At 49.4% G+C, this 16,902-nt stretch overlaps 1 protein-coding gene across 11 annotated transcripts in view; it reads left to right on the forward strand.

Moving 5' to 3' along the window:
- TRAK1 (trafficking kinesin protein 1) overlaps nt 1-16,466 on the forward strand; it is a 115,379-nt gene extending 98,913 nt beyond the window's left edge. For 4 of the 11 annotated variants that reach the window (XM_058555755.1, XM_058555733.1, XM_058555716.1 and 1 more), the window contains 3 exons: nt 538-882; nt 10,385-10,487; nt 13,519-16,466. In XM_058555755.1, coding sequence (XP_058411738.1) covers nt 538-882; nt 10,385-10,487; nt 13,519-14,317 — 1,247 coding nt within the window. In that variant the 3' untranslated portion in view covers nt 14,318-16,466. The remainder of the gene's footprint in view (nt 1-537; nt 883-10,384; nt 10,488-13,518) is intronic. The other 7 variants (XM_058555770.1, XM_058555688.1, XM_058555739.1 and 4 more) reach the window with 2 other exon arrangements.
- Nucleotides 16,467-16,902: the final 436 nt, after the last annotated feature.

Raw genomic sequence — 16,902 nt, forward strand, 5'->3', positions numbered from 1 at the left:
TGTGTGCTACTTGAACTTCTTTTTGCTCCTCTCTCATGTGGGTCCTGGGGTTGGTTTGACGTGGTCCTGTTCTGCCTCTGCTGTGTCTTCCCTGTGCCTAGCAGTGTGTACTTGGCACAGAAGCAGAACACGTGCCCTGCCCCGGCCCCCCTGTGTGCTTGTCTTGCTGATTTTTTCCTCTTCTATTTCTAAAGTGATTCTGTGTTGGATTTGGGGGTTGATGTTGGTTGATTAAAATAGTTTGTCACCAAACATTCTTGGCACACAGTATGGCATTAATTTACTTTTTAAAAAAATTAATTTTTGATTCCTTAAGTTGGTGCCCCTTCTGGGTGTGGTAGGGTATTAGCTCCTGTTGCACAGAAGGAGGGGTGAAGGCCACTCCACCAGTGTCCCTACCGGCGTCCACCTGTGGACCTCAGGGCTTGCTGGGGTTCACGCTCTACACTTTGAGGGTGGTAAACAGCCATCAGCTTAGACTTCCATCCTAACCCTCTCTTCTCCCTGTCCCCCCTTCTCTGCCCTTTCTCCTGCAAGGTTCTGCCACCCTTCACCACTGGCAGCAGTTGGCCCAGCCTCACCTTGGGGGCATCCTGGACCCCAGGCCCGGTGTGGTCACCAAGGGCTTCCGGACACTGGACGTTGACCTGGACGAAGTGTACTGCCTTAACGACTTTGAGGAAGACGACACAGGTGACCACATTTCCCTCCCGGGCCTAGCTACCTCCACGCCAATTCAGCACCCAGAGACCTCAGGTGAGAGGTCCCGAGCACGCGTGACTGTCTCAGGCAGCAGAAGTTACCCGAGCCGGCCTCAGGCTTGCCCAGAGGAGATGCAGGAGCCTCCAGTGGCCACAGAGGAGGAGGAGGAGGAGGGGTCTGGTGAGGGCACTGCGATAAGTCCTGTAAACCTGGCACCTTTACCGGAGGCAGAGCTCTGGGCCATTCTCACCTCTGTTCCGAGCACCATCCGTAGTGGCTCTCTGTCTGTAGCTTCCGCTCGTCTGTGTGGGTGACGATTAAAACATTCCCATTGTGCCGTTCTGTTTTTTAACACGGAGTCTGAGCCTCCTTTTTGTAACAGATGGGTGCAGCTCCCTGCCCGTCTTGGAGGTGCATGGCCCAGCGGGGATCTCGAAGCGGGAGCAGGAAAGGCTGCTAAAAAGAAGTGGATTATTGCCCCCTGCCCCGCCAGGACATTGGCTCCCCTCTTCCTGTTATGGGTCTCTCCCCGTGTCTAAGGGGCAGATTCTGGAGTCCCCTGGGGATTTCCAAACTGAGCTGAGCTGAGCTGAGTCGGGCAGTTTTAGGGGACATTATGAGTGCTGGATCGTTCAGAAGGTGAATGAGAGAATCTGTTACCTACACACTGTATTAAAATAGGAAGAAGCCCAGAAAGTGTTCAGAATATCAGACAACACTTGATAGATCAGCCTTTTCACTTTTCTGACTTGAATGAAGCTGTATATATTTTCTTTCCAGCTTACGCATGTGTTCAAAGTGGATTTTTAAAAAGTATTTTAGCAATACTCCTTAATCAAACAAACCCTAAGAGACTGTCAGTACGCTCTTCCAGAGACAGGACTCTCCATGAATCTGAAAAAGAGCTCAGTCTCTTCCCCCCCAACCTCCCCTCAACAAGCATTAAAGACATGACTACAAGTTCGCAGAACTACCCACATCCTAGGCACCACTGGGATGGAAAGCTTTGTGCTCAGGGCCCTGGGATCATGGGGTCACGTGGTTGCACTTTGCCCCAGACTTCCTGGACTTCCTGGCTTCCTGTGCTGAGAAGACAAGGAAGCTCTTGTGGGATGAGGGGAGAGACCCAGAAAAAGATGAATTAACCCAATATTGTCATCCTCATGACATTCCCTAGTCACCAGGTTTAAGAAGAAGACATTCATGTTTGTGGTTCATAATTCTCATCTGTGGAGGCCACAACAGTGCCCATAAAATACAAGGCAGCAGAGAGCTGAGGTTTGTGGTGGCGTCTCCCGTCCCCTGGCGAAGTTCAGGGGCCTGTGGCCAAGAGACTTCATTTGAGACCAACTTTTCCTTTTTCTTTGATGTAAACTTTAGAAGTATCATTGAGTAAAAGGGATTTTTTAAGCATGTAGGTTTACTTATGGTTTAACTCTTTTTTTTAAACAATTACCAGATGAAGCTTGCAAAGGAATGAAAACGTTTGTTATTTAGTATCTTCACACTTAAGAAAGGGACACCAGCTGGGGTATCGTTACCTCCCTTTGTTATCAGCACCAGTGACCATCTGGAAGGCAGACAGTGGGACAGGAAGCACAAAGCCTGCTGAGTTTTGTGGCTGGAGAGGTTGGCATCCTGTCAAGTGTGAGGACCCTGCCTGTGGTCTTACAGGTAGAATAGAAGGAGAATCCTGTGACTTGAAAGAAGCACCATTAGGTGCATCTTTGAGAAGTTGTACAAAGCTTATCAAGTCAGCTAAGAACTTCTCTCGGAGGACAGAGGAAGAGGGGACCAATTATGAGGACCTAAGTCCTGACCACTTTCCTTACCATAAACAAAGACATATTTATTGCTTCTTCCCTCCTTACTCAAGCCTGCAGCACATTCATCCCAGCAACTTTATTTGAGGAGAGGCACACAGATTTGCAGTTGGAAACTGTAGAGGGGTCAGGTTGGAAGTGTGTGATCAAAAAGAATTATATAGATTACTGGGGATAATTTAGTAAAGGTCTGATCATTTAGACAAGAGTTCTCTTGAGCTTGTTTTCTGGGTAAGACTTATTAAAAGCTCAATGCAGAGGGGAAAGGCGCAAACAATGATTTGGTCTTTTTTCTCTATTGGGAATGACAGGACCATTTTGAACTCTTGGAACATAAGAAGCATATCACTCTAAATAAGTCCATCCCAGATGCCCCAGGTGGCACCATGTACACAGTTGGAGTCACAGGCAGACAGATAAGCCTCAGCAGGAAGGCCTGGGGCATGTCTGTCATGGGATTTGAATCTGGGCTGGTCTGGTCCCTGCCTTGGTCCACCCTCAATGATTAGGCTTTTCTGTTGCCAAACAGCACAATCCCAGCTGCCGTCTGCCTGGGAAGACTTAATAGGGAGAAACTTGGATGACAGAAGGTGATTGACTTTTTTTCTTGCAAGTGGACTGATGGGAGGAAATTGGGAAGACTTGTATATTAGGCACTTTTGTCTAGACCCTGCTATCTCATGGAGAAAAAGTTTTGGTTACTGAAAAAAATTTATTAATATATTTTAGTGTATTATTGTGTCATCATTTGCTGATTTTTATAGTCCTGTCTTAAAAAGGATGATTCCATGTTATTTTATTGTAAATAATTTAGATGATTAAAATGGATTGTTTACAACAATTTTTAGATTATAGTTTTACTTTATTTCAGTGACATATTTTATGTTTTAATTCATATAGAAAGCATACTTTATCAGAAATAGTCATTATCTTGTACTGTCGGTGTTCTGAATTTTAGGTATTTATGTGTAGGGAAGAGCCTGCGTGTGGTAAGGGGTTGAGATCGAGCTTTAAGTCACACAGTTAAGTTGGTAGGTGGTTAGTTGGATGGACAGTTCAGTTGAATTATTTTGGATGCCGTGATCCCTAAAGAGGAGGAAGAAGTGGGCTTAACACAACACAGAGAGAAGAAATCGAAGGTCAGTTTTAATGTCGTACACCTGGAGGCCGTTTCCAGCGGGGGAAATATTCTAGAACAGGCTCAGGCTGCCGTGCTTTGTGTAGACGGCAGTGGCCCTGCTGTGGGGCTGTGTCGTCTTTGGGGCTGAGATCCTCAAGTAAGTGTTGAGGCAAAAACCACATTTGGTCAAAGCGGCCCTTGAAATTCCCCTGAAGCTGCAGCCCACAGGCAAAGCCAAGAATTAGCTTCTTTTGTAGCTTCCTTATTTGATACATAGGTCTAGGTTCTGTTTGGCAGCAGTGGCTGAGCAAGGAAAGGGAAGGGAACAGCTCGGAAGGAAAGGAGCCAGACGGAAAGTTTCAGGAGCCAAGTGTTACTCCAGCTTCGGCTCGAGGGTTTGAGCAAAGCCACACCAGCCCGCATCCTGTTGCACTTTCTATCCCACCACAGAAGCAGGACCCAGACGGCTTGTGTGGAAATGTTGGCCGTGGGGGCCTGATGGATCTGGAAGTAAAGTTCTGGTACATTCGATTCACAGACCCTCAGGTTCAGGAAAGTCTCCACGGAGAGTTGACGACGAGTTCCCACTCTGATGGGAAGACTTTTCAATTCAGCCCTAGTTCTGTAGCAGTTACAGGAGTTGGTTGTATGGACAGAGCAGACGGTCTGCTCACACCCACGTGGATTATGAGATGCTAGCGCAGTCTTTGTGCTCTTGCATCAGAACGCGTATTAAACTGGAGCAAAACGGGCCAACTGCAGCCCGGAAGTGGAAAAATGAATGAAGAAGGAGATAATTGACTCCTCAGAAACAGAGTCGAGTCAACTCTGCTTAAAATTTCCCAAACGAAGCCCACTTGTGGGAGCACTTTCTTTATGGCAACCTCACCTCTGAAAACCATAGGAGAGCCCTTCTGTGCTCCTAGGGGTGCCCAGGTGGACTGCTGAGGAGTAGGTGTCCTCAACGTGGAGGGGCCCTTGAGGGAGCACAGGGTGGGTGCTGAGGTTTGGGTGAGGTGTCCAGCTGCACCGCCTAGTGACGCACAGGAGAAGTGCGCTCGTGAACTGGCTTCAAGAGGACTCGTGGAGAGAGGTCCTGATGCAGCTTAGCCTGGCTGGATCCCGGCGCCTGTCGGTGTCCACCACAGAAGGAAGGACAGGAGGACAGAGGCTGTGGGGTCCAGCTTTGTTGGCTTTTGTTGCATTTGTCCTTTTGACATTTTAATAGTATTCTAAAAAATCCCTTTTTCTCCAGAGGATCTCCCCGGTGCCTCTTGAGGGAATTTCTGGCCCTCTCTGCGTGGTGCTGTGAGATTGTTTATCTGTTAAATCGTGTACTTTTTAGATGAAACAGAGAGTAGACAGCTTGGTGTAGTGGGAAGAGTAGACTTATACATTTTTTTAATTTTTCAGGAACCAAAATAAGTTGTATAGAAAGAGCTATACCTGTAGAAAAAGATCTTGTGATGTGGTTCAAAATCTCAGTGCTAGAAACCTCCCCTACAGGCCGATGTCTGCACTGAGGGCTCGGGGTTCCTGTAGAGCTGCAGGGCCTGATGAGGGTTGTTGAAGAAATGCTTAAGAAGCAGAGAAAAAGAGTTACCAGGCCCATGTTAAGCCTGGAACTAAGGACTTTAAAAATGTCATCTTGTAACACTGTGTAGTTTAAAATAACTTTTATCATATTTTTTTTTAAAAAAAGAAGAAAGCTGTGCCACTGTATCTGAAACAGGTCTTGATTCCCCACCCCCTAGAGAGGAACTCTTGTTAAAGCCACATTAGTCCCAAACAGTATTGAATGATGAAGTGCGGGGCAAACAAAGTTTCACGGAGGTTTCTTTTCCCATGTGAGCTTATCATAGAACTTTTTTTTCAGAAAAATTCATGGACAGGGTTATATAAAGAAGTGACAGAAAAAGTCTTTAAAGCATTTTTCTATCCCCTGATGTTTTAGTCTTTTAGGAAGAATTCTAAAGAATTGCTGTTTGCCTCTTTTTGCTTTTTTTTCTGGGCATGTAGCTGACAGGCAAAAATATGCCGCCTGCCCCACCCCCACCCCCACCCCCACAATGGTTAGTCCTTGAGCAAAAGGCAACAAAGTCCTTAGAAGCTGATAAAGAGGTAAAAAGAGGATACTGATGTTCTCAGGGCTTGTTCAAACCATGCCTTTAAGCTGGATGGACAATGGCTTTTATTTTCAATAGGTTTGTTTTTGCTTGGATAGAAAAGGCTGGCCCGTGGGTGCCACTGCTGATGTGGTGGCAGCTACTGGAATTAAGGGGGGGGAGTGTGTGTGTGTGTGTGTGTGTGTGTGTGTGTGTGTGAGTTTATAGAAGTTGCAAAGCAGAGCTTAATCGTGTGACAGCGGCTTCACATGTTTGAGTTAAGGAAAGGAGAAAAGGCCAGGGGCATTTTGTTTATTTAACACAAGCTGGCTACTTCCCATGAAGACCGGGGAAAAGAATATGGACGGAGGCTATCAGTGCATCGCGGAGAATCCCTTTTTCCAAGATTTTGGGATGCATTTGTCATTTTTTAATGTATATTTTGAGAAGTTACTTATGTGAGCAAAAAAAAATAGCTCTGGTGTGCGGCACAGCCAGCATTCCTCTGTCCTCGGAGGTCCCCTGTCAAGCAGTCTTTACGTGTGTACATCACAATTCCCCATAGAAGCCAGTGGGGGCAGCTGCTCTCTGACCTCTGTGTGGGCTCACGTGAGGGTTCTTTAAGGACTGGGTGCTACGATGCCTTTAGAGAGGAAAGTTTCTGTTCTCCCAGCACGTTTCCAGCCTGCTCTTCCCTGTGGGTGGGGGAAGGAAAGCACCATTGGATTGACTGAAATGCGTGAGCTGGTGTGTACACATCATATGGACGGCCAGACTAGCAGAGTCACAGCCATCCTTCAGGTCCCCACCAGAGCATCCCGGCCTCGTCTCTGCTCCTCTCCTCTTCTCACCATTGGAGCAGTGGGCTGTGGGGAGAGGAAGGGGCCCATCTTCCCTGGAGGCTCTAGCGTTCCACCAAGCAGTAGTCACCCTGGTCTTCATAGCACACTTGCAGATAATCCCCAGCTCAGTCTGCAGAGGCATCCAGGGAGGAAGCCCCAACTCACTGGAGACTGGGGGCTGTGCCAGGGCACCCCCATGACTGCAGCAGCAAGATCCCAAGCACCCAATTTTCCAGTCACGGGCCCCCAGAGGAGCACAGCCAGTCAGAGGCATTTACCAGGTGCCCCTGCTGCCGACAGAAAGCACATCAGGGTCAGATCAGGGAGCAGCTGAGCCGGGTGACTCCCGCCCTGATAAAGCCCTCGGAGCCCCCACCGGCAGCTAGCTGAAGGGTGTGTGCTGGCATGCTGTATGTTCTCAGAACAAAAAATCTGCACACTATCCACCGGTATGTAGTTCACCAACGAAGAAGATCTTGAATAATCAAGGATTAATTCATTTAAAGATTATCTTTGCTAGATTAGGATTTTGTACCAGTGTCAGACCCTGGGGGAGGAGGAACACATATAAATAATAAAAGAGAGGCTGGCCCGGTGGTGCAAGTGGTTAAGTGCGTGCTCCGCTGCGGCGGCCCGAGGTTCGCTGGTTCGGATCCCGGGCACGCACCGACGCACCGCTTGGCAAGCCATGCTGTGGCGGCGTCCCATATAAAGTGAAGGAAGATGGGCATGGATGTTAGCCCAGGGCCAGTCTTCCTCAGCAAAAAAAGATGAGGATTGGCAGATATTAGCTCAGGGCCGATCTTCCTCACAATAAATAAATAAATGAAGGAAGGAAGGAAGAAAGGATTAGGGTGGTTTTTTTTTTGGAAATGCAAGTTCATTCCTAAATAAAATATGTGATGAAAGCACTTGTCAGTGTTACTACCTGTTTCCTCTCTCCTCACAACACTGTGAGGCCCTCCAGTCAGACTGAGAAAAAGAATAAGGATTTAGGGGCCGGCCTCATGGCTTAGCGATTAAGTGCGCGCGCTCTGCTACTGGCGGCCCGGGTTCGGATCCCGGGCGTGCACCGACGCACTGCTTCTCTGGCCATGCTGAGGCGGCGTCCCACATACAGCAACTAGAAGGATGTGCAACTATGACATACAACTATCTACTGGGGCTTTGGGGAGAAAAAGGGAAAAAAAGGAGGATTGGCAGTAGATGTTAGCTCAGGGCTGGTCTTCCTCAGCAAAAAGAGGAGGATTGGCATGGATGTTAGCTCAAGGCTGATCTTCCTCACACACATACACACAAAAGAATAAGGATTTAAGCAGGAGGTCGGAGCATTAAAGCCAGGAAACCCGGTCGTTGGAGGCCCCGAGCGAGCAGCAGGAGGGGAACACACAGCACCTGGGCAGGGCATCAGCATGTGGTAGGGACAGGGGACTTCAGTAGTGAGCCCTCACCCTGATCCCCCTACTTTTGCCCAGGAGAACGTGTCGTGTGCCTCTTTCTTTGAGAAATTGCTCTCTCCTACAGGCAGGGCTCTAGGAATCAGCCCTTAGCTGCGCTGTGGCCACTCACTGTCTCTGTATTGTGTCCCAAGGAGGGGTGGTGCTGCGGCGGCCCGGCAGGCGGTGGTGACATGCGGAGAGCTGGCTGGTCCAGGCGTCCCAGTGGTATTTCGGAGGGGCCAAACTTCTGGCTTTGGCACTTTTGACACTTGTTGATCTTCCTTGGTCTTTTAAAAGCTATCCATTGCTTCTGGGGAATGAGGACTTCTGATTTTTAGCAGCCTTTTCCTGTCCCCAAAACCCATTTGCATAAGATGGGTTTTGCTTCTGCTGATGCAACTGTGTCTCCACAATGTCCATCTTACACTACCTGTTGCAATCGAAGATCCAGTATGGAATGGGGTGGAGGAGGAAGTGAACATTTGTGACCTTTTGATTTGAGATTCTGGCCATGTGTTGAAATGGGGTACGCTTCTGATTTTAAATCCAGTCTTGCTTTTGTTTGATTTTTTCAAATATCTCTCTTTCAACTGTTTTGTCTTAATTCTATTTCCTGCACTTTTGTTTCCTCCCTCCCAAATAACCCCTCACGCCTGTTATTTGGGATGCTTTTCTCAGGCATTTTGTTGCTGTTGTTTCTAGATTTCATTGCAGTCAGAGAATCGTGATTGTTTGGTTGCCTTTTCTTCAGAGCTTATTCTTTCTTTGTTTTGTTTGCAGCAATTTCTCAGTTACCTGAGTTCCTAAACCATTACATTGATTGGTTGAGAAACAAAGATTCATAAAGGCTATTTTTATGTGTGTTCCCCCACCACCACTTTGCCTGGAGCTCCCGTGGCTGAGAGCTTGCTCTTGTGGCCGTGGTGCTGGCTGCCATGCCAGTGGCCGCGGGAGCTTCCTGGACATGGAGAGATGGGTCAGACCATCATAATGGGCAAACCAGGCTAGCTTTGTTCCTCTGGTCACCACCACCATTTTTGTGCTCTGGCTTTGTCCTGCCTGCCTTCAATTTGCGTGTTGCCAACATTTTTTTGTTTCATCTGGTTTCTGGGTTTTATTTTTTTAAAGACACAGTCACCTGTGTGTGGATCCGTAGGTTTGGGGCACCAATCTCTTCTGTTGTTTTGTTTTCTTTTTTGTCAAATCCAAGAGAAAACTTGCCATAAAGAGCTAGAAGATTCTACTTCACAGCCTTTTGAATCTTCAGAGTGCTCATGGCCTCTGACATCCTAATAAGTTTTCTCCCAGGAGGTCTCTGGGGGCTGAGCTGCTGCAGGGGCGCCAGGGTGGGGGGGGTGGGAGCATTATCCCAATGCTTCGTTGTGCATGCTATTTGGAGCAGCATCTTTTTTTTTTCTTTTTCTTTTTTTTACGTTTGAGTTATGAATGAGGATGACCTCTACAATCATGATGTCTCCCGTAGACTCTATTGCCTATTACTTATCACTCACCAGCTCTCTGATGCATGCTCCTAATGCTTCTCTGATTTATTTTGCTCCAGATCATAGTCTTCAGCCGCCTTAACAACAACTCTTCAGAGCTTTAAAAGGAAATAAATAGAGGACAACTTGTTGCTGTCTCGTTTTCATTAGAAATCAGACATCCTAGAGATGGCAAGAAAGCGGCCCGGAGGGACTGGTGCTGCTCACAATGCTGTGTGTCAGACCAGACCTGATCCCAGAGCTTCAGCCGCAGACAGCCCGGGCTCTGGGACTCTTGCCACGTTGTTGCTGAGGCAGCTGAGGTCCCCTCTTCCACCCTGCCAACCACGGACAGACAGTAGTGGAGCCAGCTTCCCCAAGCCCCTTTCTGTGTAAACACAGGAGGGAGCCCCATGAGCCTTGCCCTGTTTCCAGGTAGCAAGCGCCTCCCCTTGCCCCGCACCTCTCCTCTCCCTTTGGCAGAGTTTGGCACCTGTTTGCTGTGAAAAGAAACATAAAGCAACAAAAGAAGGAAGCCGATTCTGACCTCTGAGAAGGGAAACCAAATTTACCCCCAAGGGCCCATTAGCCCTCAAACTGGATCCACTACTGGCCAAAGAACGCTGATGGGGAACCCTGTCTGGATTGGGTTGGAAGCTGGAATTCGATGCTCTGCACACCAGTGCTCAAAGGTGTGGTTGTTTTTGAGGGACCACCTTCGATCCAGAACATTTGCGTTTCACCTTCCTCGCCCAGATCCAGCTGACAAGGTAGCTCCTCGCTTCTTGCATCTGTTGAGGGCCCGGCTGGGTTTGCACTTTTCTCCTGGGTTTACTTGGATGCAAGGAATATGTTTTGTTCCCCTGATCTAGCACACCACCCTGGGAAGTGCATGTCACAGACCAACTCCACCTTCACCTTCACCACCTGTCGCATCCTGCATCCTTCAGACGAGCTCACGCGGGTTACGCCAAGGTAAGGGGCCCCGGCCCCAGTGTGGGCGGGGTGGGGTGAGGCTGGGGCAGTCCCTGCAGGACATACTGTCGAGGAAGGCAGAAGTGGAGAGGCTCATGCAAAACCAACTCCAGCCATCTGAAGCATCTCATAAGCCCTCGTAGTCGCCTGTTCTGGGTCCCATCTTTCCCTTGAATCGAGGCCCTTATTGATTCGGATCCAGCACAGATAGAGGGATCTGGAACCATTTTGAATTGCCCTTTGAGTTGGCCATGGAAGATTCTTAGGCCCCTCCTTAACCAACTGAAGCTGACACTACCACAGGCCCTAAGGCCAAGTCTGTTGGCTTTTTCCCCTGAAGTTTGCCAGTAGAGCATGGAGTTCTTTCACAGAATGGAGTCACTGAGTCCTGTGGAAGCCCTTGTGCCTCTGGAATAGACTGCAGGAACGCGCACCACAGCCACACTATAATGACTGAAATGATAAAACTTGAAGACCGAACCACATTCCCAGCGTGGTCTGTTTCCCTCTGGTGCCTCCAAGAAGTGATAGAGGTTGGCACCATCTGGCGAGAGGACTTGTATGGCATGAGGTGGTCTGCTTATCTTGATTTCAGGGCTCCCACAGCTTCCAGTGAAAGGGAAATGGTCTCCACCAATGTGGTGAAGTGACCCCCCTCAGCCATTTTCTGTATGGTGCCAGATGCCGGGGTAAATGGAAGGTAAAGCAGGAAGGGAGGGAGGTGAGCTGGGCCAGCTCGGAGGGAGCGGCCGCCCCAAGGAGCGCCTTAAACTCTGAATAACTCTCCGCAGGTCATGTGAGGAGGACGTCGAAGCAGCCCTATGCCCTGTTGAGCTGAGAGGAGATGTAGGGCAGAGAGTGAGCCCACAGGCGAGGCAGGGGGTGAGCACACGGCCAGCAGTGCCTGCCCTGGCAGGGCCACGTGGAAATAGCTGTGTGTGCACGCGTGGCCGCCACTAACCCGGGACTCAGGCGTGGATGTGCCTCTGTGGTTGTGCCTGGCTAACGTGGCCTTGACAGTGGATACCCCTAACCTGTCTAAACACCCCAGTCAAGCAGCCAAGTGCCAGCACTAATACAAGCCTAACCAAAGTTCTCACCCGAAGGGGATCTCTAAATTTTAGCTTGTTTTCTCCGTCTCCCTTTCTGCCTCTGGAGAACCCGGCTTCCCCATCCCATGGCTTTATGTTTGGAAGAGAGTATGTTGAAAACCATGGGACAGAGCTTCTCCCAGGGAGAGCCTGGCGTCCTGGCGCTCTTCTGACTGTAGCCGTAGGACTTGAAACTACATACCTTCTTCATCTGTAGGGCCTTGTCAGGGACACGAAAAGCCTGGGCAGTCAGTAGCAGGAGAAGGCTTTTTGCCCAAGTTTGAAAGAATGACAGCTTGAAACAAAATTGAAAATCTCCCTAGAAATGGCCCTATAAGTGAGATTTTAAGTCCAGGAAGTTTTGGCCTTCTATTGCTTGTAGATCAGCGTTTTGTAGAATTCCACCTGTGCCTTTCGAAGAACCCACCTTTTAACCTTAGGAATCTGCTGTGGTTTCTAATCTTGTGTTTCTCTGAGTGCTCCCGCCCCACCAGCATCCTCACTCCTGAGCTTGTGTGAGATGGGCCTGTTCTGTGTTCCTTACCCTGTGCTGACCGGCCAGCGGCGAGGTCATCTGAGTGTGGAGCCAGATGCTGCCTAAGCTTGTATTTGCTTTTGAACTGTCCCTCCCGCAGAAGGGGGCCCCTTCTCTGGTCATTCTAGAGACCTGCTCCAGAGCCCGGTCCCCCAGTTGGTACTTTGCCTGAGGTATCTGGCCTTCCCGCTGCCAGGCCGGGGAGGGCGCCCTGTCCCCTAGGTCCTGGGGACCACCCAGTTGGCCTGCTCCAAGGGGCACCTGCAGCCCCAGCCATGTCTTTGGGCGACACCGGGGCGGGTCTCATAGGACTGTTAGGAGGGAGGTGTGGCTTTGCCCCCTCGTGGCTCGTCCAGCAACAACAGGGTTTCTGTGCCTATGTGGCCTCACCCCATCCCTGCAGCAGCTGTTAAAAGAGGCTTTCCTGTTTTTTTAATCAGACAGCAATGCCTTTCCCCCTGCTGCCCCTCTGTTATACTTTTCTGCCCTAACTCCCTTCACTGCTGGATCCAGTTTCTGGAACATAGTGGGTCCTCCCTCAGCATTACATGAGAGGACGAAGGAATCTTTCTGCTTTCCTTTAGTAACACAGGGTTCACACACCCACTGGGCCTTTTTCTAGGTAGCTCCACAGATGTAGATCTGCTAATACATGACATGGCTTCCTCTGACCCCGTAACACCACTCATAAAAACGGATTTAGACAACCACGGGAAGAGGACTAAGGGGCAGCACGGTGCAGAGGAAGGAGTGCTGTACTGTGAGTCAGGAGGCCGGGATCTGCCTCTTATGTGAGGTGCACCTTCAGCCTCAGTCTCCCCATCACACACAGTCCCTCCACCTGGGCTTGTCCTGCCTGCTCTGGCCATTCCTGGGGAAAATTCTCATATCCCGTAGTCCTCTTTAACTTCGTGCCTCAGGGAAGTTCGCATTAGGAAGGAACGCTGGAATTGGAGTGAATTTGGTAGGGAAAGAAAGCCTTCTCCCGAGGGGCTTCCTCCCCTTTCCTCTGACGGTGACCCTTGGGGCCACTCAGACTTGGGTTCGAATCCAGGGTCTTCTACTTAATGGCTGGGTGTGACATCGAGTAAGCCGCCTAACCTCTGAGCTTCGGTTTCCTCACCTGCAAAGGGAACAGTTATACCCGCCCTCTAGGGCTGAGCAAAGGGAATTGTGTACAGGTTCCTGTTACCTTAAACCATGCCCCCACTTTAGGAAATCCAGGGCCTCCACGGGTGAGAGGGAGGAGCAGACATGGAAAGAGGCATCTGGGGGCCTGGGCTGGGAGAGTCCTCTCATCGTGTCCCAGGCCTGCCCTGTGTCCCTACAGGAGACTGGCCACTGACCCTTTTCGTGGTACTTGTGGACATTTTCTGATGAGTGACCTGTTCTCTTTTCCTATCAGCCTTAACTCGGCCCCGACTCCAGCTTGTGGCAGCGCCAGCCACTTGAAGTCCACGCCGGTGGCCACACCGTGCACTCCACGGAGACTGAGCCTGGCCGAATCCTTCACTAACATCCGGGAGTCCACCACCACCATGAGCACGTCCCTGGGGCTGGTGTGGCTGCTGAAGGAGCGGGGCATTTCCGCGGCTGTGTATGACCCCCAGAGCTGGGACAGGGCTGGCCGGGGCTCCCTCCTGCACTCCTACACCCCCAGGATGGCTGTGATCCCCTCCACTCCGCCCAACTCGCCTATGCAGACGCCCACGTCTTCCCCGCCCTCCTTCGAGTTCAAGTGCACGAGCCCCCCCTACGACAACTTCCTGGCTTCCAAGCCAGCCAGCTCCATCCTGAGGGAGGTGAGGGAGAAGAAGAATGTCCGGAGCAGTGAGAGCCAGACAGACGTGTCTGTCTCCAACCTCAACCTCGTGGACAAAGTCAGGAGGTTTGGTGTGGCCAAAGTGGTGAACTCAGGGCGAGCCCACGTCCCCACCTTGACTGAGGAGCAGGGACCTCTCCTCTGTGGGTCCCCAGGCCCAGCGCAGGCCCTCGTCCCTGGAGGTCTGGTCCCTGAGGGCCTGCCCCTTAGATGCCCCACTGTCACCAGTGCCATCGGCGGGCTGCAGCTCAACAGTGGCATCCGACGGAATCGCAGCTTCCCCACCATGGTGGGGTCCAGCATGCAGATGAAAGCCCCTGTGACTCTCACCTCAGGCATCTTGATGGGTGCTAAGCTCCCCAAACAAACTAGCTTACGGTGAGGGTGGGAGGGGGGCCCTTCCCCTAGAGGAGACCAATCTTGCTCCCGCCTCCCCGTCTTCCCCGCTGCACTGCGCGCTCTCCCTCTTCCTCCCTCTGTCCATCCCCTCCTGAGTTAGACAAATCAACCTGGTGCCTAACGGGGGAAGAGGGGAGACTCTGTAAAATGTGTACATAGGACCCGGAGACCTGGTATCCACCTTGCCCTTTCTTTGGCCCCAGCACTGTCATCGCTCCCATGAGGACTTTACCTGTGCTGGCCTGGGGGCAGGGGCCGACGGTGTCCTTTTCTCTTTCTTTCCTTGGAGAAGCACTGAAACTCCCAAGTGTGTTCTTATCCCGTGGATACAGAACCAGTGAATTCGTGGCTGGCTGCCCGTGCTGCACGTCATGAGCTAGCACGCAGCACGGAGCACGACGCCTCTGCCGCCCGGTGTCCTTGGGCACCTCTCCCCGCCCGCCCTGTAAGAGCGTCAGGAGCCTCTGGCTGCAGCCACACGCAGCTGATGTAGCTTTCAGGATTGGAGAGCTGTTCTTTCTTCTATGGGTGGCCCAACTCTTTCAAGACTTTCACTACTCTGCCTCAATGGATGGTCGCTTCACAGTAGTGTGACTTTCTTCTCATGCCTTCAACCTGAAGTCATCCTTCGATGTTTTGCCCGATGTCTGACCCGAAAGAGAATGTATTTACACTCCGCTGCACGGTGCAGCAGCCCCTGTTTGTTCTGTGTGATTTGTGTTATTTTTCCATTATTTGTATGCAGGGAAGTAACGGTACTAGATAGGAAGTCACAGTGTATGTTCTCTCTGTGGTTCTAAGACACCGAAATACAAGTTTCAAACACACCAAGACACTAATGAGATAGCAGCTTATTTCTGAGACCTAGTGTCACAACCAAATTGATCAAGACCAGACCCAAGTCAATTTTAACAATAGGAGTAAAAGGAAAGAGGATAGGGGAGAAGGTGGTGAGTGAAATTTGTCAACCGTAGAAGTAAAAAGAACCACAACCAAACGTAATACCAAACTGGTTCATGGGAGAAACGAAGCTTTGGCATCCTGCTGGTGCCAGTCCTTCCTCGGAAGCCCGAGACTGGTCTGTGTGCTTTCACACACGTGGTCTTTTGTTGCAGCCATTCGATGCCCACACGTTTTGCCCTCTTGTTTCAGAACAGAGTAGTCACAAGATATGTTCTTCCCCCCAAAGCCCTTTGTCTCCTTGTGCCAACTTCTTGTCTTAGGAACAGATAGGGGTGCTCGTGAGAACCGTGAACGAACAAGGGAGCCTGGTCCTGTTGCCATCGCCAGCTCAGTTTTGAACCTTTATTTATTATTTGTGTGCCGTATTTTAAACAAACATCCTCTCTCCTTTCTAGTTCCAGTCACAGTGTGTCTGTGGCATTCCAATCTAAGCAGCTAATTTATTTATTCTAATCTGAGGACTGCACTGTACGTCGTGGTGTTCTGTGGCCATTTGTTCCAGACATTTATGGAAGGATAACATCACATGCAAATGAAATTATCATTTTGCATCCCCCTTCCCCGCCCTCCCCCTTGGCAAAAGATGTGACCTTCAGTTGAGTGAGTGTGATTTCATGTCCATCATGAGATAGTCCCCAGGAGCAAGCTTGAGTCCCATAATTTCAAACTATTTATTCTCTGAGCACGAGAGTGTTGGTTAATTATGTTTTCAGCTCTCCTTGCTGTTGTATGTGTGCCCTCACTGCAAGGAAGTTATATCTTTTTATTTGAATGTATTTTAAAGCAGTAGGTAGAATAACAAAGGAATATGAAAACCATGGACTGAATGGACCACTTTATATATTCACAGAGAGGAGCCACCCACCATCACAAAGGAAATACCAGTGTAAAAAACGACAATTCGGAGGTTGCAGTATTTAGTATAGTAAATAAATAAATGATCAACATTGTGCAACCACTACCAAAAAGTGTGTTGTAATGCATCAAACATCAATAAAATTTTATTCGCTAACGAATATCAATAAAATAAGTTCAAATGATGGAAACCACACTGTTATTCTGATTTGTATTTTATTTTTATCTTTTCATCCAGGAGATAATCACTTTATGTAAGACTTGAAAGGTATTCAGCTTTTATGGGAAATTAAATGAAAGACATATACTTTGTATACTGTTATATCCCTCCTTTCTTTTAACATAATACGATACCTTAGACAACTTGCCAATTGGAACCTGAAGATCTTCCTCACTTTTCAGGGCTGTGTACTATTCTACCATGTGCACACACCCACTGTGAAGACATACATACCCTTATGGACTAGTCCCTTACAGTGGGGCATTGAGTTAATTCTAGCACATGTGAGCACATCTCTGAGGTAAATTCCTAGAGAGGTGTTGCCAAATTACCCCCCATAGAGTTGTATTAAGAGACTTTTAAAAACCAAGGACAGTGGAGGGTCACCAGATGGAAAATCGTGAGAACAAAAGGATAAAATAAAACTTATTCTACCACCTCAATATTTGCAAGCAGTGAAATTATGCAAGCAAACACAGTAGTGGGTGGTGGCAGCATGGATTTTAAGTCAGGTGCTACTATTCCGTAGT

This window comes from Diceros bicornis, chromosome 2 (assembly GCF_020826845.1).
Source record: "Diceros bicornis minor isolate mBicDic1 chromosome 2, mDicBic1.mat.cur, whole genome shotgun sequence".
NCBI lineage: Eukaryota > Metazoa > Chordata > Mammalia > Perissodactyla > Rhinocerotidae > Diceros > Diceros bicornis.